At 38.6% G+C, this 23,000-nt stretch overlaps 1 protein-coding gene across 2 annotated transcripts in view; it reads right to left on the bottom strand.

Annotated features, from left to right (window-relative positions):
* The window catches only part of LOC149018692 (CemA-like proton extrusion protein-like protein), an 80,980-nt gene that overhangs the window by 30,726 nt on the left and 27,254 nt on the right, over positions 1-23,000 (bottom strand). For both annotated transcript variants that reach the window (XM_089152848.1, XM_089152847.1), the window contains one exon: positions 2,803-2,917. In XM_089152848.1, the coding sequence (XP_089008974.1) occupies positions 2,803-2,917 (115 nt within the window). The remainder of the gene's footprint in view (positions 1-2,802; positions 2,918-23,000) is intronic.

Genomic DNA, 23,000 nt, shown 5'->3' with positions numbered 1-23,000 from the left:
TCCCTAATCCTACTACATTTCGGTTTCACACTATGGGTAGACTTAGAAATCATACATAGGGTTGTTTCTAACAAATCCAAGGCCACCAACGTGTTCAAAAGGCCTTAAATAAGCTAAATACCAAGTTTCAACCCAATTGAGACCCTAAAACCCACCGAGATGGGCCACCGAGTTAACGTCAAAAAATTGTATATCTCGACCGAGATCTCACCGAGATGGTCGAGATCTCTCTTTTTCAAGGTGGCGAGATCTCTCTCTCTCTCTCTCGAGATCTTCTACCATGACCCCACCAACTCCAGCATGGGACCTACCAAGGTTACCCTACTACATCCTAGAGTAGATGAGTTTCCAATTCTGAAAATCATGCTCCTTATCTCAGAGAACTCACAAGCTTAAAGACAAATTATTTCTTAGATGACAGTAGTGGGTATTATCCCGTACCCTTTAATTATAAATCCATCAAACTAAGGAAACCAGGAAAGTTTTGATTATTCTAGGATAATCCTTCGCAAGCTAAGTCTCTCTTCAAAATAGAAGCTTTTCGAGAACATTACAACACTTGAAACTAAGTAATCCCGAATAAGACTTAAATCCATAACACATGGGCTCATAGAATTGGCCCATTGTAAAAGCAGATCCAAAAATATAAAGCCTATGGCCCATTTAACCCATTGGCACTTGAATTAAGCCTGTCTAGGCTTTCTTCACTATAGTTTTAATTTTGCATTTTTGACATAACACACTTTCTCAGGCAAATGGTATCATTTTTGGATCTTTTTTTTTTTTTTTTTAAACAAGAATAACTGAAAAACCATAATAAGGTCATGTCTATTTGAGTATTACAAATATATATATTCAAAATATTCGGTTATGAAAATGATGAATTAAGTCATTCTGAAAAAGAATAGGACTCTACAAAGAGGAAGAAAAAACAGTTTAAAATCAAAGACATTACCTTCCCATTCTACTTTTATTGTTTGAGTTTGTGACATGGAAGTGGAAGATATCAGATGAGTCAGATGACACCCCATCAAATGACTGTAAAAGGAAATTGGAGGTTATATGATGCAAATCCAACCCCAAATCAGGTTCTTTTGTCTAGGAATATGCCTAGGGTTGGTTCATATAGATATCACTAGATGGGTTTCTTTCGTAAGTCACCAACTTAATGGACCTAAAAGATGGTTACATGACTCAAGTATGCAAATTCCCTATACTTATCTTTATTGTATATATTTATTTGGGACTAGTCCTTATTAGAGTTGATACATATTATTCATTAGCCCTAATCAGAGCTGATGCATGTTATTATTTTGTCCTTAATAGAGTTGTAAGAGTCCCTGCAAAGGTACAGTTATAAAGCCCACATCCAATTAGAACTTCGGTTATAGTAAGATGAATAATGACTTGGTGAAATTTAAGGAGAGGGAGATTCTGTCAGGTGATAATTTTAGGTATCCTGCTCAATCATAAACAAGAAAGGTGATATAGGGTCAGTGTCACACTAAATTAGAATAGGAGATTAAGCGAAGAGGCGCATCTAGAGTTCTCTGCAGTTGGCATATTCCTTTAAACCTTAAAGGAAAGTTGTATAGGACAATCCTATGACAAAATATAACATATGTTGCAAAGAGAAGAGGCACATCTAGAGCTCTTTGTGGTCAGCATATATTCCTTCAAAACTGATCGGAAAGTTTTAGGACAGTCCTATGACAAGCTATGATGTATGGTGCAAACCATGGGAAGTTAAGAAGCATCATAAACTCAGTCTAGCAAAGACAAGGATGTTAGGATTAATGAGTGGCAAAAATGAGAAGAATAAAGGACTAATCATATCAAAGCTGGCTTGGAAATATCTCTAAAACATGACACGCTAGGAGGATGTCGTTAAAGTGGTATGGCAATAACAAGAGCTGTTGGATGCTTTAGTGTGGAGGAGTAATCTAATTCAGATTGAAGGAACCAAAAGAGCCAGGGAGACCTGAAAGCACAGCCTTCGACATCTCCATATCCACCTGATTTAAGCACCTACAAGGCCCTTATCCCCCTTCTCTTTCCCCTTTAAATTCTGTTTGGAGTTCCCAAACCCTGGTTCAAGCCCTTCTTTTCAGCACCATATCAAGATTCTTCACATGTTATCAACTAACTGTTCACATTCCTCTTAAACTCCAGCCAACATATCACCATCACAGCTCAAAATATCCAGCAAAAACCTGAATCTGTCAATATTTAATCTAGGCATCACCCCCTTTTACCTCCAAAATCAATATTCATCATAACATCATATTCCAACCCTGAAGAAACTTGGTGAGCATCTTCAAGACCGCCATCTCTAGACTCAATCCGCATTTCATCCCATTGTCTCATATCTGAGCACTGTAAGTTATTCCAAGAAACTTCTCTCAAATCAACCCATATGACCCATATCCTAAACCCTTCAAATTCATGCAAAACTACCCTAAAAAAACCTAACACCACCCATCTGTTCCAACCAGGATTTTTGAGAAATTATCAGATCAAATTCACAGGGATCCCTCCAGAGTTCACCCCATAAGCAACACCAAGATTCATCATAGCCATTGTTTGGAGCTTAGAGTATACTTTCCCTACAGACATTGGAAGATTGGCCCTCATTGAATTGAAGCTACATTATTTCAAGTTTTTTTGGACATCAGTTCATTACAAATACCCGTGCTGGCAACACTACCCAAAGCTGTGTCCACATTATTAAAGTATTAGAAGATTAAACACTGCAAAAGAATGGAAAAAAAAAAGTAATTAAAATGTAAATCTTGAACTCACTTTGCTCTGATTGAAGTATAAAAGAATGAACAATGATATCCCAAATACCATGTCCGACCAAATGTTGGCAAATGTTTTCCGATTCTCTAACCTCCATTCATCTCTCAGCTCTAACCTGATAGAAGAACCCATTGGAACAAGACAATATCAGAACAAATCCAGAATTCATAAGCAAGTTTTAGTAATTTCATATAATACTTGAAAGTTTCAAGGAAAATAATAAAGAGCAAAACGTAATGCCTTCCGAGGAAAATTTAAGCACAGCTAGGGCTATTGCCCAGCTAAGTAAAGCCTGAGCTCATAAGACTGAGCCAGGGTAGGCTCTGCTTGTTAAAAATTATCTTAAATATTTATATCATAGTCTACTGGTTATTAATTTACAGTCATTAATTACTAGGTTGTTTTCTTAGGGATCTTTTTAGTGGACCCCCAGAGGTTTATTAAAATACAGAATAGATATCAAAGTTTTGCATTGTTACAAATGCACCCCTGAGATTTCAAAAAGATAACAAAAGCATCCATGCTGTTTACTCAAAGCGAAGAAGAAAAAAAAGGTAGTTTAATACAAGGAACAATTTCGGTCAAAACCTGGATTTTGATTCAAGAAAAGGCCAAAATTTTTAAGTTTCGGTCGAAACATATGATTTTTTTTTTCAAATTTCGACCCTAGGTTTTGGGCCTAAAAGGACGTCCATTTCATCTGACTTCTTGCCTCTTACCTATTTACAGCATAATAAACACAATGGAACTAGTATTTTGCCTAAAAAAACCACTGAAAATTTATCCTTCAAGTATACTAACAAATGACTGGTTACAACAAGTACAAATTGTACTGCATATAGGCATTGAATCATCAGCATACATGAATCGTTTGATAAAATGGTTACATATACAACAAGTCAACAAAATAAAATGACCAACTAGATCAAGTGATGGTGTCTCACATATATTAAGTTGAAGCCCATATATCACATATACATATGTAAAAATACATAAGTTAGAAAATAATTATTAAAATCAGAAAATGAAAAAAAATTGTAGCAAATAATAAAAAAATAAGTTTAACAAAACACAATCATAGATCATAGTCCTAGGCCAAACATATATTAATTTCAAGGCAATACAAGATCATTTAAGGCATTAACCAAAAAAAAAAGGGGAAGTTAGGAACTGTTAGATATGGCTCATGCTTCACATTCTATTGTTGTCGGAGTTTCCTTTGTAGCTATTGTGGCTTAGGAGGTGTTTGGAAGAAAAAGATAAGCAAAGAAGTGCTTGAAGGCAAAGGAGTCATGGAATTAGGTGAAAATGGGATAGAAATCAACAAAAACTGAGGAAAAACAAGTTAGAATGTTGAAATGGTTGAAATTTGGTCGAAACCTCCGAAATGGTCAGAATCTCCGAAATTTCAGTTGAAACCTATAACTTTTCTGAAATAATTGGAATTTCGTTTCAGTTTTAAAAAATGCAGGCATTTCTGTCAAAATTTCGATAATTTTGACCGAAATTTCTTCTATGCTTTAATATATTTCTCAACCAAGTTATCCTTACAAACACCCTTTTATTAAATTTAAAAACAGATATTTTTTTCCTTTAATAGAAAAGAGAAAAAGGCAGGGAATACTCCCCATCATCTTCCCGAATCATATCCATCACTTATGATTTGAAGACTGTAAGTTTCTGCTGCAATCTTATCCCCTTGTCTCCTTTAATTTCCACTGATTACTGAGATCCAGCATACCTACCATTAAACCCGAAGCTATACTGTTTTCCTTGTCAATCTCTAATTTCCTCTTCTTATTCTCAATCCTCCTCCTATTCTGTTCCAAAAAAATGCATAGTCCAACAGGAAGAATAAGAATAAAACCACAGCAGCCACAACCTCTCAGCACCTGGAAAGTCCTAATGAAGCCAAATTTAGGAGAACAACTTTTCTTGTGGGTATAATATCTTTATATTCGTATTGTCAGTCCAGGGCAAGAGTTGTTGATGCTTTGATAAGAGGTTAGTTAGAAATTTGTTTAACTTTTATATTTGTTTCGAGCAGTAGCCATCCTAGCATTCCGTTGGTAAGGCGTGACACTCAAAGCAAAAGGACAGTCCACCATGGCACCGACCAAGAAAGGTGGCGTGGTCTCGAATGCCGAGAGTATTTAGACGGAAGGGTCCGTAAAAGGCGGCATGGCCTTTGTAGCCAGCTTATCCTGGACTGATGACTGCTTATGTAGTGGTCCGCCAATCAAACCGCATGTTGGTGAACAATCAGCTTCCACTCTGATGCCTCTACCATTCGCTTTTCAGCAGATCCAGTTTATCTGGCTTAGTACCGCCACCATAAACTGAAAGAAAGGCAATCATCTTAAAGCGAGAATCACGTTTTGTGTGGTTTTATTTTTCATGGAAATGGCAGATCATTGAGCTATACCATGCAATAGGAACCAAATTACGAAATTACTAAGATGGTTTTTATTTTCCCCTATTTGTTAGTCTTACGGCTTTCCTCAGAAATCAGTGTCATTCCATATATGCTGAACATGGAAAAAGAAGTAAAAAGATCTCATGAGATTGAGATGCAAAAAATAGCATAATAAAATAATACACTATCTCAGACAAGATCTTGGTTGATTCAAAATCTTAGTTGAGTTGAGATCTCAAATCTCTAACCAGACCACTTAATAAGAAAGACCAAGTTTAGGTCGAGTGATAAACTCGAGAGATCTCACTCAAGTTGGAGATACTTTTGCCCAGTAGCTTGCTACCAGCTCAAATCTTGCATTTCATATGGGTATTTCACTGGATTTTTGGTTGGGAAAGCTGCTTCAAGCCTGCCACTGATCATTAGCACATCTACTGCATGTTTACAACTAAATCTACAAGATAAAAAAACCATTTCCCCCTAATTTGTTCAAATGTTCATAGATTTGTATGCTTTCAATATAAGCTGAACAAATTTGCCTGACCTACTAGTTTGTGCTTTTAAAGCATTCTCATGTTAGTAATCTTTAAAAAAATTATTTGAAAACAAATGGATTTTCTGGAAAACAAAAACGAAATAATTAGCACAGATACTTAATCTTTGGAAATGAAATTATATATGTTGGAATCCATGGAAAACTCTACAGCTTCACGGAATCAAATTTTTTTTATCTATTATTTTAACCAATGTATTTGTTAGATTTATTATATTAATTAAAATTATTATAAAAGATACATTTAATTAGGGAAAATTAACTCTTTTTTCTCTTAAAATTCTATTTGACTTAAGTTCTATTTAAAAAATGAAAATGATGTCAAACACATCATTCTACAGCATGCTTTGTTTTAAAAATCATATTTCAGTGTAATTGACCAAAACATATTATGAGTTAAGGCCTAAGGGCCTAAATGATTTACTTATTAGAATGTTTTAATATGTTGATATAATGATTTAGTACCTCATACTCACATTTACATAGTGTTTTTGAATAATGAATACAACACTTGAATGTCACTTTTTCTTTTATGCTTTACACATTACTATTGTTTGATGTAACGTATTATGTAACAGTGTAAAGGGGAGACCATGAGATTGCATGGCAATATGGAGACCCAATTTCAGCCAATAAAAGGAAATCCAAATGTCACTAATGTCAATGTTGATCGATTCTGAAGGGGTCAACAAGGTTGAGGCAACAATTGGTAGGGAGACATGGAAGTGCTGTGAAATGTGTGGAAGTTCCCCATGAAGTGCAACAAGTAATAGCAAGCACATGAAAGGAGAGAGATTGAAAAACTGCAGAGAGCGAAAAATAACAAAGAGAGGTTGATGACGCAATTTTTTAGGAAGGTAGCCAATAAAATCCTGAGCAGAATGAAGGGAGTAAAGAAGTACCGATTTCCAATAAATGGTTGAGTGGAAAGACTTGCAAGTGAGTTTAGCTGCAAGTTGATAGTCTTTACATTTTGATAGCATATGACAATATGAGCAAGCTATAGGAGCTAGGATCTGGCTCAGCTGCCCATGCACCTAATGAATGAAGTGAGAGAAGGAGAAGGACTAGACATGGGAAAGATGATGGTTAGACCATCTTTTGAGAGATTACCATCCCCAGATGCAACACTTTGACAAGATCCCACCAGATTCAAACAACAAGATTACTGCCAGCCAATCCTTTCTCAGACGTATAGTAATGAAAAACATCAAGCAATGCTTTCAGCAAGTTCCTCTTCTACAATAACATCCCTTCAATGTAGCTCAGGTGACAAGGGAAGGCCGGTCCAAGAATGAAAATACCCACCCCATAGGAGTTGATGAATGTATAGTTGCCAAAGCAGGAGTTAGAAGAATAAATCCACACTTTGAAGCTAATGTAGGAGAATTGTGATAGCATTATGGCTGATGGGTGGACTACACATACAAGATGGTCCATCATCCACTTCACGGTGAGTTGTAATTGGAAAACAGTAACTCTTGAAGTTAGATACATCAAATGAGACCAAGGATGCAGAATCTTCGTAATTGAGAATTGAGACAAGTGGTATTGGATATTGGGGCAAACAATGTTATCCAACTTTTGATAGATAATGGTTCAAACTATAAGAAGGTTAGGGGGAAGTGGATGAATAAGAAGAGTGGTTGGATTCATTTGTTTTGGACATCCTGTGTAACACACTCTATTGTTCTTATGTTGAAGGACATGAGGAAGAAGAAGGCTATACAAAGTGCAATTCAAATAGCAAGGCCACTGACCCTAATGTTTATGCCTTGTAACTTATGGGGGTAAAGTGTGGCAGCAAAAAGGGAGGTCTGGTATCACTAGATTTGGTACCACCTACATTGCACTAAAGAGCCTCCAAGCTAGTGTGGTGAGTTTGACCTTTGAAGTCCTTTTTTACCACTGAATCATAGTTAGAGCAGAGAGAGTGAAACACTGATTAAAGGAGGCAGCCCAACTAACCATTTCAAGAGATCACATTTGCAAGACTTAAATAAAGTCATAGTTAAATTAAAGCTAGCGATGGCTGTTACAAAGACAGTTGACATAGAAAAAATCCTAACTTGGTCATATATGCCGCTTTCTAAAGGTGAGGGAAATGATCAGAGTTGCTACATAATCCAGGACAATCCAGGTCCGGGGGAGGGAGGCACGTGGATGGTGACATGGGGGGGACAGCCTCCAGGGGACGAGGTCGATGGAATTGGAGGGTTGGAGGGGGGGAGGGACGAATCGATCAACACAGGGCTGAATCTCAATGGATCATGGCAGCAAGGCCACTCTGCCACTCACAATACCCCATCGCATATTTAAGTCGTTTGCAACGGATTCTACCCGTCGCCCGACAGAAATTACGCTTCAAGGTGGCCCCCCTAACCTGTCCGTCATGGGCGCTTAGCCAATGACATGTGCCTCTAGGGGTCGGAGGGCCCCTACTGCAGGTCGGCAAGAGGGCGACGTGCGCATGCGTCGCCTCTTTAGCTTGGATTCTGACTTAGAGGCGTTCAGTCATAATCTGGCACATAGTAGCGTCGTGCCATTGGCTTTTCAACCAAGCGCGATGACCAATTGTGTGAATCAACGGTTCCTCTTGTACTAGGTTGAATTACTATCGCGACACTGTCATCAGTAGGGTAAAACTAACTTGTCTCACGACGGTCTAAACCCAGCTCACGTTCCCTATTGGCCCTGAGAAGTACAAAGTATACCTTAAATCATTGATAAGCACACAAGGAAGCACTTGAGTCATTCATTGCATAAAGTCATATAACTTTATTTACATTTCGTCATCACCAGCTTACTATTTGGACTCAAAATTAAATACAAGCAAAATCTTGGCCTTGATATCGGTCTATTAATGTGTTTCAAGCATGATTGCGAAGTTGGAGCTAGGAATTGCGAATGAACAAGTGAGAATTCATTATTATCAATGCGATATATTGTTCATATTATTAAGTACTAATGGAAGACGGGTCTATAAATCAAGGCATTCAGGGATGCCACACTGAGTTTCAATTATATATTCATTATTATCTTGTAATGCATTAGTTATATTAGTAAATACTAATTCAAGTGATGGGTCTGCAAAGCAAGGCATTCAGCTATGACATGAGTTTCAGTTGAGGGGTTATCATACAGGGTAGACAAAGGGTAGACCCTAGTAAGTTCAATACAACCAACTACTTACCAAATCATGGACTTCAGTTTCCTAATTCCATGTGTCTTTTTAGCAGCTGAGTGATGAGTCTTCTATGGAACAAGGACACCAGACTTGAGAAGGATAGCCATTCATGTGCTATTGCAGACCTGTTCATCCTCTAGATGTGAGCAGCACAACAGCACGTTCACTTCGATCCATAATAAAAGACCTAACAAGTGAGGAACTAGAAGTGTTGAGCAATTGGTGTATATACATAAAACATGAGATCAAGGCTAAAGCACATCCATCAATAGCTGGAAGCTTCTACACAAGAATAACTTGAGTTGGCATTTTCCATCAATGTTCTGATGAAGAAGAGAATGTGCTATATCAGTTGGTGAGGTATATTAAGGGGCACCAAAGATGGATGAACTAGTGGGGAGGCTTGATCCCACCATTACTGCTGCAACTACCCCGTTTAAGTGGAAGCTCATATTTCATCAAATAGGGGTTTCAGTGCATTACAGTAACCTCTGGCTTTTGAGTAGCCACCTAGCCAACTTGAAGATGAGGAGAAGGATAAAGTGAAGATGACGCTAGTTTGCCCCTAGTCCTAGAGCCAATGATGGTGGTAGTATTGCTGAGATGGTGGTAATCGTGTCAATAATGGTGGTGGTTAGATGAGGACATCAACGAGAGGTGGTCTGGGATCAGGTCCAAAGAGCTAGTCTGGTCAAAAGTGAAAGGGTGAAGAAGTAGATGAGATTTTCAGGTAAAAGACTCAACTTATGCATGTCAAACAAGACAAAGGACTATTGTGACCAGATTACTTGTGTGAGGACCGAGCTGGAATCGTTCCCAACTTGATGATCGAAGTATGCATTACTTGGTCGAGAGCATGGGAAGCATGAGCATAAATACCACTAAGCATCATAGCCTAGGCATACACCTGGGGGGTAGTACTGCAGTGGTTACAGTGAACAGAGAACCAGTTCCAAGCGCTGAGGCTATAGACAGTATAGAATGCAATATCCCTATTGATATCTAGCAAACACATATAGTAGATCCAATTATGAAGGTAATCTAGTTCCAATCCGATACACTGATGGAGGACTTTTGTTAAGTGATTACTTCAATGCTCCATATGCACCTACTCAAGACCCTAGTGTTAGTAGCATTGAGTCTCTGATGTGGTTACTTAGGTTGTTGTTCCTCTGGTATTCAAATGATAGCACACATTTACAGAATGGGTACTGGTGCATCCAAAACCAACACACTGAGCGAAACATGGGTGAATCTCCATAAAACCTGATCTGGACCTATTCAAAGAGACAAAAGAGTGAGAGCAAGCCGATCTCAAGGATCAGGAAGCTGCCTCCAACAATCAAGTCAGTAAGTTGAACCAACACCTTTTCCCAAAGAATGGGGGTTACAGAACCTGAACTGAAGAGTTGCAAAGCCTGAAAGTTGAATGCAATAGTATTGAAGTGAATAGCGAGCTACCTTCCTTGAGGTTGGTCTCAGGTTCTTCTAGATTGACCTTATTTAGTCCTAGTTATCAGATCTTCCACAAATCATTCCAACCCAGCAACTTTCCTTTTTGGGGTACAGACTTACAGCTTGATATCTGGTTTGCCAATTCATATTGTACTTTCCCTTGTGGAGATGCCATCCCTGCTGGCTAGTGGATTACGGCTTCTGTTATGTCAGTATCTTTAGGAATCAGCAACTTTGCTCTTGTGAATCCTTTCCCATTATGGGTCAGATTCTTAATCTTATGCCCCCTTTTTCCTTTAGGGACACAAAGCCGAACCCTTGTTTCATCTGGATGGCTCGATCCAGTCGATTTGATATCTGATTCAGGACTGAGCCCAAATATATATGATGTAAAGCCCAGATTTATATGATGTAAAACCCAATTTTAGGGTTAGGGTGATAAGCCCCTTGTTATTCAGGTATACAAACTCAAGGATAATCAAGGGAAAGCAGCATTACTTACAGCAGGGACAAAAGAGAACATAGCACCCCTAGCATCTGAAGCAGGGGATGGGACAGGTGGCAAGTCTCTATTAGACAGCACCCATGAGTCTGCTGTAACCAGAGCTGCAGACAGACATTCCAGCTGGCAGAAGAACATTGGAAAGAAGAGTAAGTATTGGTTAGAGTTTGTTAGGGAATGAAGGGAGTATAAAAAGGAGATAGGGGGGAGAAGGAAAGGGGAGAAAATAGGAGTAGCAAGCAGAGCTTGCGGGGGAGAGGGAAGACCTCTGGGAATGGCCTAGCCATGGTGTTGCTTTCGTTTATCTGTGTTTCAATTTAGTTTGTTTAATTTCAGTAGAGTTATCAGTTCTTAGAATCTCAATCTGTAGTCAGCAGCTATTTCCATATCAGAGTTCTTAAATGAAATCGATTGTTACTTCAAGTTTATCCTGATGAATATGTCAATCTGAGTTCATAACTTTCTAGTGTTATCTCCTGTTTGTCTCTTAGAAGTAAAGGATAAATGAACAGGGTTATATATTATTGCTGCCTATATTGAATCAGTTGTCCTCTATTGCTGTCGGTGAGGTTTCGGTAGGATTCAGGGCATGCTAGAGAGGGTCCTTTCATAGGGTTTCTTGGAAGAATCCCCTATAATTAAGGGTTTGCCCAGAATCTTCCAGCAAATAAATCAACATTTCTATGGGATGCCTATGGTTCGTTGTGAAATAGATGAGAATTGGAGGAAAACACTAGGAAACAATTTATGGGTTCTATGGAATGATGGGGAAGGGGAGGGGGCGAAGAGAGAGAGAGAGCGCCTCAGATTGTTAACAAATTCCCCTGGGATGAATTTGAGATGTCCAGAATCAATATGGAAAAAAAGAAATATGGGGTGTATCAAGGATTCCCTGGGAAAGCTGACGGTTGGGTATGGAGAAGGTTCTAGGATGGAAAACAATTCAACTCATGGATGAGACAGGATAAGGGTTTGAAGATCTTGGGTGAATCTTTCTTTCTTTCTTCTTTATTTTATTTTCTTCTTTCTTTTTTCTGTATTCCGTTTCAGATCTGCCGCAACTCAAATAAAACAGAGCGGAGGGGCTGAAAAGGAAAGAAAGGGGGAGGGAGGGCACTGCAAGTTAGGAAGGGGGGAGGGTTTCCTTGCAACAAGGGTTGAGGGAGAGTTTCCTTGCTGCCACAAGGTAGGGACCTGTTTCTTGTCTGCTGCTAGGATGGGGGAAGGGTTAGGGCTGCTTGCGCAAGGAGGAGGAAGGAAGAGGAAGGGTTCTTGGTTTGATCGCAGTGTAGGGGAGGGGCTGTACTTATTTGAAGATTGTGGCTGCTGCTGGAAATTGTTGAATGCTGTAGGAAGATGCAAGAACTTGAAGAAGCTTGAAGAAGGTGCTGATCTTTGAAGAAGAAGCTTAACTCTTAACTCCGCCATGGCCCCCTCAACAGGGACCACAGTCCTGACCTCAATTAATCTTGTTCAAGTAATCAGATTTAAGGCAATACAAAGAAAAAATAGGCCTATTTATAGCATACCAAAAGACTCCAATCCTAAGATGGTTTCCTTTATAGATCAGGATCCCCTTAAAAATAATTTCAGCTGTCCAAATAAATAATTAAAGATGTAATGAAATCTCCTTAAAAAAGATTCCCCATAAGACTCAACCACAAATAAAAGAAACTATCTTGGAAAATAACACCTAATTATCCAAAAGGAATCTTAATTTAAAATATATTCCAATTGGGACCCTCTAAATTTGACCAAGTGTGTTGACCCCAAAAAAAAAATAACTAACACTAGAGGACTCCAATCCAAAAACTGAAGATAGATCAATGACCAGCCAGACCATTCTTGAGCCCCAAAGGAGCAGGAAAATGACCAAATTACCACTCAGGCACTCAGCCAGCTCTGGATTGGGCCTTTTGGGTAAGAGTTTTGAGCCTTGTTCACATCATTATAAGAACAACGAGCCCCCCAATCCATTAGGTCGTCTTCCAAAGGGTCCGGCCAATGGAATGATACACTTTTTAAGTGAATGTCTTGATCTAAGGTCTTAGCTAAGGGTATTTGCACGAGAAACGTCACGCCAACTACCATCATTACGATGCGCCTATTGATCTTCTCAATATGTCATTTTAAGTCCTCATAACTGTCCCTCCATGCCACATGGCACCTTCTCATATATCACCTCGATCACACGAACAGTCGAGAGAATCAAAGGCATTCGTACAGGCTCATCCCTTGTTGATTTCTTTTGAATCCCACACATTTTTGTCTTACACATGGAGTTTGCTTCTTCGTTCCTTTACCTTACTCGCTTGTTCTACTCCTTCCCCTCTCTACATGTAATTTTGCTTCCAAGCATATTGACAAAGGAGGAGTTAATCCTAATCCTTCTCTGATTGAAGAAAAGGTGAGGGTGTTTCTTCAAGTTGACCTTTTGCCTCCATTCTACAACCTTCCCATGTTACTTCTTTAAGGCTCCATCATCCATACTTTTTGTTGCTGGAGCCTGGAATTACAAAGAGGGAACTGCGACTTTGTGTTCCCGTAGGCCACAGGGCCATCTTCCTTGCACTTCTGCTTTTGAGGTTCTAGGTAGAAAAATAGTTGTTGTAGGTCAGGTGAAGGATGCCAGAGAAATGTCTTCAAGCCATGTTGCCAAGAGGGCGAGACTTGAATCCCCTCCCCCTTTGATTTGAGATTGAAGCATCTAAAGCAGAGGCCATAGTATTCATAACAAAGAAGAAAATTACCACTGGCACCTCGGTTCATCATGATTCTAGGGTGGCCTAAGACTTCTTTGAGAGCATCCCTTCCAAAGATTGGGAGGAGATTTCCAAAGTGATGGCTGGTGTTTCCCCCACCATTGCGCTAAGTGCTGCTTTTTTCTCCATCTCCTTTCTCTAGTGCTCTATAGATTGCTTACTTGACCCTTCTTTCTCTTCTTTTGTCTTCATAGGTCGAGTGTGGACTTCTATTATAGCTTCGAACTTCTCTACCATCACAACAACCTCTCCAAGCAAGCCTCTCGGCATATGTGGATGATAATGAAGCTTTACCAATAGGTTGAAGTGGTGTGGAAACTCTAGGATGAGGTTGAGAAGAGGGCTGTCAAAGCTAAGGATCAGTTCCGAGGAGTGAGGGATGAAGCCTCCAAGGTATCACCTGGAACTCAGGTTGGATCAAGACCCACTAGCAAGAGAACAATGATCTTCGAGAGGAAGTCTAGCATTTTTGGGAGGTCACTAACATAACCATCAAGGAAGTTAACTACCTTAAGCAATCTTAAAAGTCCTCCACAGAAATCATTGGTGAATATAAAGTTGGTCTAGACCTCAAGGTTGCGTTGTGGAGGCTAAAGCCTCTTCATCACTATGAAGGGTCTCCTAAGGCATCTTCTTGCCAAGGTTCGTGACTTCGACACTTTGATCTTCAAAGAGATCCTTAGGCCTAAGATCTTCAACGAGATTGGTGTGTCCAAGCCTACTTAGTGCTCTAGAGTCCCATCAAGTGATGTGCAGGTTGAGGAGGAAACACAAAGCGGCAACATAATTGATGAGAAACAAAGGAGAACTATTGACACTAAGGGAGAGACCGAGATGGTGGTAAATCAGGAGGCTTTGTTTTCAGTCTTAGTACTTTGAGGTAGAGTATGCATTAATGAATCCTCCAGGGTTGGATGTGACTCATCCTCAAATTGATACCTGCCTCCTAGCTTTTGCATTTCTAACCACTCTTTCGAGCTTGACTCCTTTGTATCTACTTCCTTTACTTGGTTGTAGTGTCCTTTTAAATGGTTATTCTTTTTGGTTGGTACACTTTTAAATATTTTGTAGAGACATTGTACGAATTTAGTTGGACATTAAAAAAAAAAAAAAAAAAAAAAAAAAAAAAAAAACTTTTGGAGGAAATAAGTTTTGAACTTTAAATACTTATGTGTGTGGTCTATTACTAAGTGTCTGTAGTTTCTTCTTGTCGCATCTCTTGTCCGTAAACTTTTGAAGCTTGAGAAAATTTAACCATTTAAAAAAGTGCAAATTTACGTTACAAATGAACTAAGGGACTATGGTCATCTATCACGGCTCATAAGTTGGGGGGCCCCGAGCATGGTTCCTTGGTGATTTGCATTTTCAATTCCGTGTGCTAGTCTTGTTTTGTTTGTCTCATTAAAGCATTTTCCTCACCAAGTCCTCGTCAATGGTGTAAACTCCAATTATGAAGTTGGGTATGTTGAGTCATCTTTCAAGTTGCCAAGTCTTTAAGAACGATCGATCCCAAACCATGTGAATGGGCTCAATGGGTCCTTGTGTGAATTGCTATGTCCGTAAGAATGGCGCAAACTCGAAGATTGAGATCGAGCATAAAGGGTCCTTATATGAGGAGCTTTTTACCCGAGTGCATCAACTTAGTTAGCTAGAGCAAAAATGGACACTATTTAGAATAATGCCTTTGTAAGGCTACACGATTGATCTACTAATGAAATTTCTTCATATTGGCAGAGTTTCAAGTTATCAAGAGGTCCTTCACCTTCGTTGGTCTTCTAACTTACAGGCCCCACTCAGCCACTCCTTACTGCTCCAGTTACCAAATAGTCCTTCCCAGTTAGGTGATAGCTTTGCAATGCTCCTCCACATGTTGTAATACCATATCCCAGAGTCAAAATGTCATCGATCTCACTCATGAATTGAAATAGGTAGCCTTCTCCTCTAAAACTTGATATATTTGTATATCGCAGCCTTTCGTACCTCGTTCAGATACTCTAAGTTGGATAACAGCCCTTTCCTCGTTAGCCGTTTTGTCGAACTCCTCGATCTGAATTTATTTAACTAGAACCTCTACTAGTACTAGTGCTTCTACCCCATATGCTAACCTAAACAAAGTTTCTCTAGTGGGTGTTCGAACAATGGTCCTATACGACTAAAGGACGTTGGGGTAACACTTCCACCCATAATGGTTTACCATCTTTGAGCCGCTTCTTAATCCCGTCTAGCAATGTTTGGTTAGTGACATCCACTAGCCCATCACCTTGCAGGTCAGTTACCGAGCTGGTCCAATGCTCAAAGTGGTATAACTAGCAGACCTCTTTAATGGCAAGGTTGCCGAACTGCTTCCTGTTGTCAATAACCAGCAACTTTGGAAGGCCAAACCAGCAGATAATCTTATTCTTGAAGAAGTTTTCAATCTGCATTTTAGTAATCGTGGCCAGTGATTCAGCCTAAACTATTTTGTGAAGTAGTCGATTGCCACTACAAAGAATTTTTGTCCTCCTAGTGCTATGGCGAACTTCCTGAGTATGTCCATTCCCACATCCCAAAGGGAATTGTGCAGGACGAATGCATGAGACTTAGAGTTGTAAATTTTGATGTACTCAACTGCGTCTTGTTGCATCTTTGCCTACTAGAATCCTTATCAAAGGATTTTGTAGGCTAACACTCGGCCGCCCATATCACTTCCATAGATTCTTTCGTGTATTTCTTGGATTGCATATTGTGCATCTATCTAACACAAGCAGCGAAGTAGTGACCTTGTCACCGACCTCCTGCAGAGAACTTCATCCTTCCGAGTGTACACAGCTGCACGCCTTTTTACTGTCTGAGCCTTTGTCTTCTCATCTGGGAGTGGATGACCCTTAAGATAGGCTATGATCGGGTCCATCCAGCATGAATCTGCATTGACCTCCATTTCTTCTACCCACTCTGTACTTTGGTTGGCTAATACCTCCACATAGACCACTGGTTCTAGTTTTAAGTATCCCGTTGACACTAGTCATGACAGTACATCGCCCAAGCCGTTCTCTTTTCACATGATTAAGACCACATCTAGCCGATTGAAATGTGGTCGATATTGATTGATTTTCGGTAAATACCTTTCCATTGGCTCTTCCCTTCACCTCACTTAGTCACGACCAGCTATGAGTCACTTTGTGCCTCTAAGTTCCAAGCACGCAAAGATTTCGCTAATCTGAGTCATGCATGTAGAGCCTCATACTCCGCTTTGTTTTTCGAAGTGTCAAATGGAAACCTACAAGGCTCCACAACTGCCTGCTCCGCTTCCAAATGAGTTAAGACTCATCCACATAGAGGATAAACTTTTCTTCATTTGATTTACTAGGACCTAGCCCTTCTGTGGATAAGCAAGATTCAACCACAAAGTTAGCTAGGGCATGCCTATTGATTATTGTCTAGTGCTGAAATTTTAATTGGTATTCGCTCAATTCTACCACCCATATTACTATCCTACCTAAAAAGGTCAAGACGATGCTAAATCTTTCTCAAAGGAGTTGGTTACACTATGATGATGTGGGATTGGAAGTACAGTCTTATCTTTATGGCCACTATCAACAAAGCCAAGGCTTGCTTCTCGACCTTAAGATATCCAGTCTCGGCATTCAATAACAAATGGCTCACATATTAAATGGGTCATTGAATGGAACCCTCTTCCTTTCACCATTACTATGCTAAAGATGCGGAGATGTGGACCAAATACAAGTATAAGTTGCCCCCTGGCAACAATCTGACACGAAGTGGTGATTCCCATTTGTTTTCAAGTCTTCAAGAGCTTTCAAGCGCTCCTCAGTCCAGACACCAAACAAACTCCATTCCTGCACCAAGATTTTTTAAGTAAAGGAAGGCAAGTGTTTGCAAAATAAAAATAACCGCAAGCGCATGGTATCGTGTAGCTAACAAGTTGATATCAAGGAGATATGTCACTTTAGAATTTAACCTCCTAATGATAATGCGAAAGTGCAATGATTCAAATTTCATAACTAATTGATTAAACTAAATGAGCGGTCCTAATCCATACATTTAATGCGATCGAATTGAGACTAAAGATAACACAAATATAATCAACACATAAATAAAAGGCAGGAAAAAATGCGAACAATAAATAAATAAGTGGGAAGTGATCTGAGTGTCAGCTTTAGATCGAGGGAAGGGGAGTATAATTAGGATGACTTTGACCGTGAACACATTGCCGTAGCTTACAGTCCACTAATTGTAGGAACGGATATTAGGGAAAAAATGCAGAAAGTAAATAACAAAGCAATAAAAGGAAAAAGGAAACCTAAACCAAAGAGAGGCACGACTGTAGGCATCTTTGATCAAGGATCCAGGGGAAGGGAGAACAATAAATAAATGCTGAAAAATAAATTGCTTAAAGTAAATAACAAAGCAATAAAGGAAAAGGAAAACCTTAACCAAAGAGAGGCATGACTGTAGGCATCTTTGATCAAGGACCCAGGGGGAAGGGAGAACAATAAATAAACGCTGAAAAGTAAATCCTAAGCTAAGAATATGGAGGGGTAGATAGAAGCGGGAATGGAAGGGGGAGAGAAGATTATTGGCGAAGGTCACTTACTTGCATCTTTGAATCTCAAATAATAAAAAAAACTTGAATGAACGACTCGAATCTCAACAAACCCTAACAACTAGATCTAGAATGATCTAAATCTGCAATTGCTAAACCCAGAGAAAAACGAATCCTCAAACTTGAAACTTGAACTTGAAATTGAAATTGAAGTTGCATTATATAGAAAAATTAAACCAAAACATTCAATCTAGAAATTAGAATCTCACAAAAGCAATCAAAGAAAACTAAAGAAAGCCTAAATAAACTAAAAAGAAAAGAAAGTGTGCTTTTCCTAAGCTCTAAAAACGTTCTCCCTTGCTAGATTATGCTCTCATTTATAGAGTTTACATGGGATATGATTCTTGACAAAGTTTGAATCAAACTCGGAGTTCCAATCTGACTCAACCAAGGAGGGTTTTGGCGTACTAATCGGACTGACTTAGAGAGATCAAATGCACAATTCCACAGTTGGATTTGAGGATAAAGAAGTCATGAAGCTCTCCTCCAAAAACCAGCTCGATTGGACACCGGATGACCATTAGATGAAGGGCTTGATCGAAACTAGACAGAGACACTAAAAAATGGGATTTTTCCCTCTTCTTTCTCTGAATATTATTCTTTTTCCTCTTTTTCCTTCTTCGATCAAGTCCCAAATAGGAAATAAAATCTTGAAGTATGCAAAGACTCTTTTTCTCCATGTTTTTCTTTATTTCTAAAATATTTTGGAGTTTGCCCATAATCACATCTCTAACCCATCATGCTCCAAATCAAGCCCATTTTCGCACTTGAGAATTTGAACGGGCCTCTTTACGTGTAAAATTGCATGTTTCATACTCAAAACTCCAAATGTTTGTTTAAATCTTGAAAAGTCCTAAAATCTGCAAAAGCAACATGAAACCCAAGGTAGCTCTACTCTAAGTGTGTAAAATGTATGCTTTATGCCCTAAGATTTCACACATAAATGTGCTTATCAGATTCCCCCACACTTAGACTAAGCTTGTCCTCAAACAAGAATAAAAGAAGAATACAAATGCAGGTAAGAAACTAATGCAACAAAATAAAATCCTAACTCACTTTCGTAGGAGTCACGGTTACACTTGGCATGTGCAACAAGCCTTTAAACCACTAGATTACCCCTAGAGGACGAGTTTTACCTCACTGATGTTTGCAAAGAATATACATCCAAAATTCCAATTTAGCTCAAAATAAAACATTACAAATTCCAACTCTAACAATTGGTAATTACTTATACAGAATCAATAGCTTATGATAATTTTTCTCACCATTGATTTAAGATCCCCCACACTTTAACTATATTACCCCATATTGATTCTTGAGACTAGACATATATCTCAATCAAAGACTCACCTTATATCTTTCAAGTACACCTCTCCTTTAAGCAAAACCACTCATAGAGCAAGGGAACCAAGGACTAAGGTTTTGAAGTATTTTTGACAAAAACATTTCTACCAAGGCATTGATGACACTTGCATTTATTTCTCTCTTCTTCTTTTTTCCTTGTTCTTTTAAGTAGTGAACTTTACTTTCCTCCACTACGGTTGGCTTGAATGACATGGTGGAGCAAACACCAGAAACCCAAGTTATTTTGTAGTTTTGCTTTGCATATGACCACATAGACAGTGATGCGAGAGTTTTTTTCAATAATCTCATTCATAAGAGTTTCGATCAAGTCACCTCGATTCCTGAGTCGGAGTGCCCTGTCTAGTTCCAAGGAATTCAACTTTTTGTTTCTACTCTTTTTTTTTTTTTTTTTTTCTTTTGTCATGCTATACAGAAAAAAATTGATCTCAACTCCTAGCCAAAGAAACAAGGACCCACAAAACCCATAGATGGTCCAACACCTTAAGCTAAGGGCCTTTTTATTTTTTGAATGAAAGTCTCATCTCAACATACATACAAGTTACCTTCCTATCAACAGGGTTTTTATGTGTTCATGATGGGTACCAAAATCAATCTCATTTCACACATCATAACAATTGAAAGGGTATGTATACTAACCAAAAGCCAAAATTAAAATCCACAAAGAAGTTATTCCCCCCCCCCACCACACACACACACACTTAAGTAATGCAATGTCCTCAATGCATGCATAAAAAGAAAAACAAAACAAGGATGATGCAAAAGAGGGGTATACCTTTCAGTCAAGATGTGCTTATCATGGGAAGCTTTAGTCTTATCTTCAATATCAATGTATGATGGGGAAGGCACTCCAAATAAGAAAAACCATGAATAGAAAAATCATCTCTAAAGATCTCAACAAAAACATTCACAATGTCAGAGAAAATACTCATCATACGTTGAGGTTTTCTAAAATGTTTGGCATCCTCCATAAGATGAATATGATGTTGTACAATAAAAGGGCTTATACCTTTGATATTAGCCATAAAACAACTCAATTATTCTCTATTATCATTCAATAGTGTGATTAACTCTTCTGCTTTGTCAGAAGTTAAATCAGAGGCAACAATGATAGGAAGAGTATTATCTTGTCCTAAGAAAACATAGTTCAAGTTAGAAGGCAACTCTTTGAATTCTAGCTTGAGGGGTTCAATTATTGAGGCTTGGGAATGGAGATGGAGATGGATAGGGGTTTAATAGGCTCCAAAGGTGTGTGAAAATTTAAGACTTCAAAAAAGAAGGTTTCACTATCATCATCCAACATATCCATACATTTTTAAATTCATAATCAAAATCAATCTCAAAGTTGGTAATCAAATCATTAGGAAAATCCAAAGACTCCTCAAGCATATTGATCTCTTCTTCTATATGTGGTTGCTTCCCTATCCTAAACATATTAAACTCCACAGTTCGATTTCGAAAGACACCCGTAAGAGGCCATTTCGACAATTGATTAATGCATTACTAGTAGCCAAAAACGATCTTCCTGGAATTATTGGGATTTCATCTTTGATTGAAAAAGATTTAGTATTAATACAATGAAAACAACTGGAAAAATAAATTCTCCCACCTTCAGTAAAACATCTTCAACCATCCCTTTAGGAATCTTAATTGACCTATCTGTCAACTGAATAGTAGTTCTAGTTGCTTTCAATTCTCTCAATCCCAGTTGCTTATAAACATGGTAAGGCAAAAGATTCACACTAACACCAAGATTAAGTAAAGCATGCTCAATGTATGTTTTGCCTATGACACAAGCTATGGTAGGGCTCCCTGGATCCTTATACTTGGCTTCTATCGGTTGAGTAATTATGGAACTGAAGTTACCTGCCAAGAATGCCTTTTTGGGAACGCTAGTAATTCTTTTATGAGTGCATAAATCTTTCAACACTTACATATAAGCGGGGATTTGGGATATGGCATCTAAAAGATGGATATTCACTTCTACCTTTTTGAAGACATCAAAAATTTTCTCCATAGTTGCAATCTTCTTCTTATTAACTAGACGGTTGGGATAAGGGGCCTTAGGAACATAAGGACTCTCATTTGAAATTTTCTCTTTTCTCATAGTTTTAGATAGTGGTTTAGCAAACTTAGATACCGCTACAGCAATTGGCTCATCCTCAACTTCTATGAGTTTCTCAGACAAACACTTATTAGGAGATACTTAAACATTCTCCTCATCACAGTGGTCACTAATCTTGCTATTTTCATTAATATGTGACTCACTTGTTAAATACCCTTTCCCACTTCTCAGTGCAGACACATAATTAATTGAAGCTAAAGAAGAAAGGGAGGATTCAACTTGGTTGACTTGATTTGATAAATTTGATGGTTTTTGTTGAATCTGAATCCTATGATTTAATTCAGGTTGGCTAGGCATTTTACCTTTTTCTCGCTCAGACAAAGCATTTGCAAGAGTGGAAACTTGTTTTTCCATATTATACATAGAAGTCATGAAGGTGCTGGAAAGTACTTTCATATTCTTCTCTAATGTAAAGAGTCGAGAAGACTCTGGATTATTACCTTTGCTGAAACCAAGTCATGATTGATTTCGTGCAATGAAAGGCATATGAGGCACAATAGGTAGATTGACAGGCCTAGCTAAATTGACATTCTGAAAATTTGGGGCTTTAGGTAACTGAACATTTTGATTGTGAGAAAATTGTGCACTTTGTTTTTTAGGGGCACCAAATTGATTTTGTGCGAGATAATTGTTTAATCCAATTTGGTTTTGCCCTTGAGACCATGAAAAATTAGGATGATTCTTCCACCCAGGATTATACGTGTTATAGCGCGGGTTTGGAAACTGACATTTTCATGTTGGCCTCCAGAATAGCTAAGGCATTCCTCAATTACATGTGTAGGAGACTGACACCATGCACACAGAGCAATAGATTTGTCAATAAAATGTGCTTGACTTAGTGGTGGTGGTGGTGCAGCTTTTACTACCAAAGTTTCTAACTTTTTCAAAAGACAATCTATTTGTGCATCCTTATGAACTTGGTTGTCGACAAAATATCCCCTACTAGTCCTTTCAGATTCTTGGGTTGACTCCCATTCTCTAGTTTTATCGGCTAGGTCTAAAAGAAATTCCCAAGCTTTGGAATCATCAATGAATGATGTAAATCATGTATGGCACATAAATTCCAAAAGTTGCTTAGTTTGATAATCAATACCCTCATATATTATTTGGCATAAATGCCATAATTCTATACCGTAGTGAGGACATTCTTGAAGAAGGCTTTGGAACCTCTCCATTAACTTAGCAAATGACTCATTAGGTTTTTGACGAAATCGAAGAATGTCATTTCTTATT

This window comes from Hakea prostrata, chromosome 4, assembly GCF_041222555.1.
Source record: "Hakea prostrata isolate BN-2017 chromosome 4, UWA_Hpros_2, whole genome shotgun sequence".
Classification (NCBI taxonomy): Eukaryota; Viridiplantae; Streptophyta; class Magnoliopsida; order Proteales; family Proteaceae; genus Hakea; species Hakea prostrata.
The sequence above is the reverse complement of the archived record's forward strand: the minus strand, read 5'-3'. Positions and strand labels throughout refer to the sequence as shown.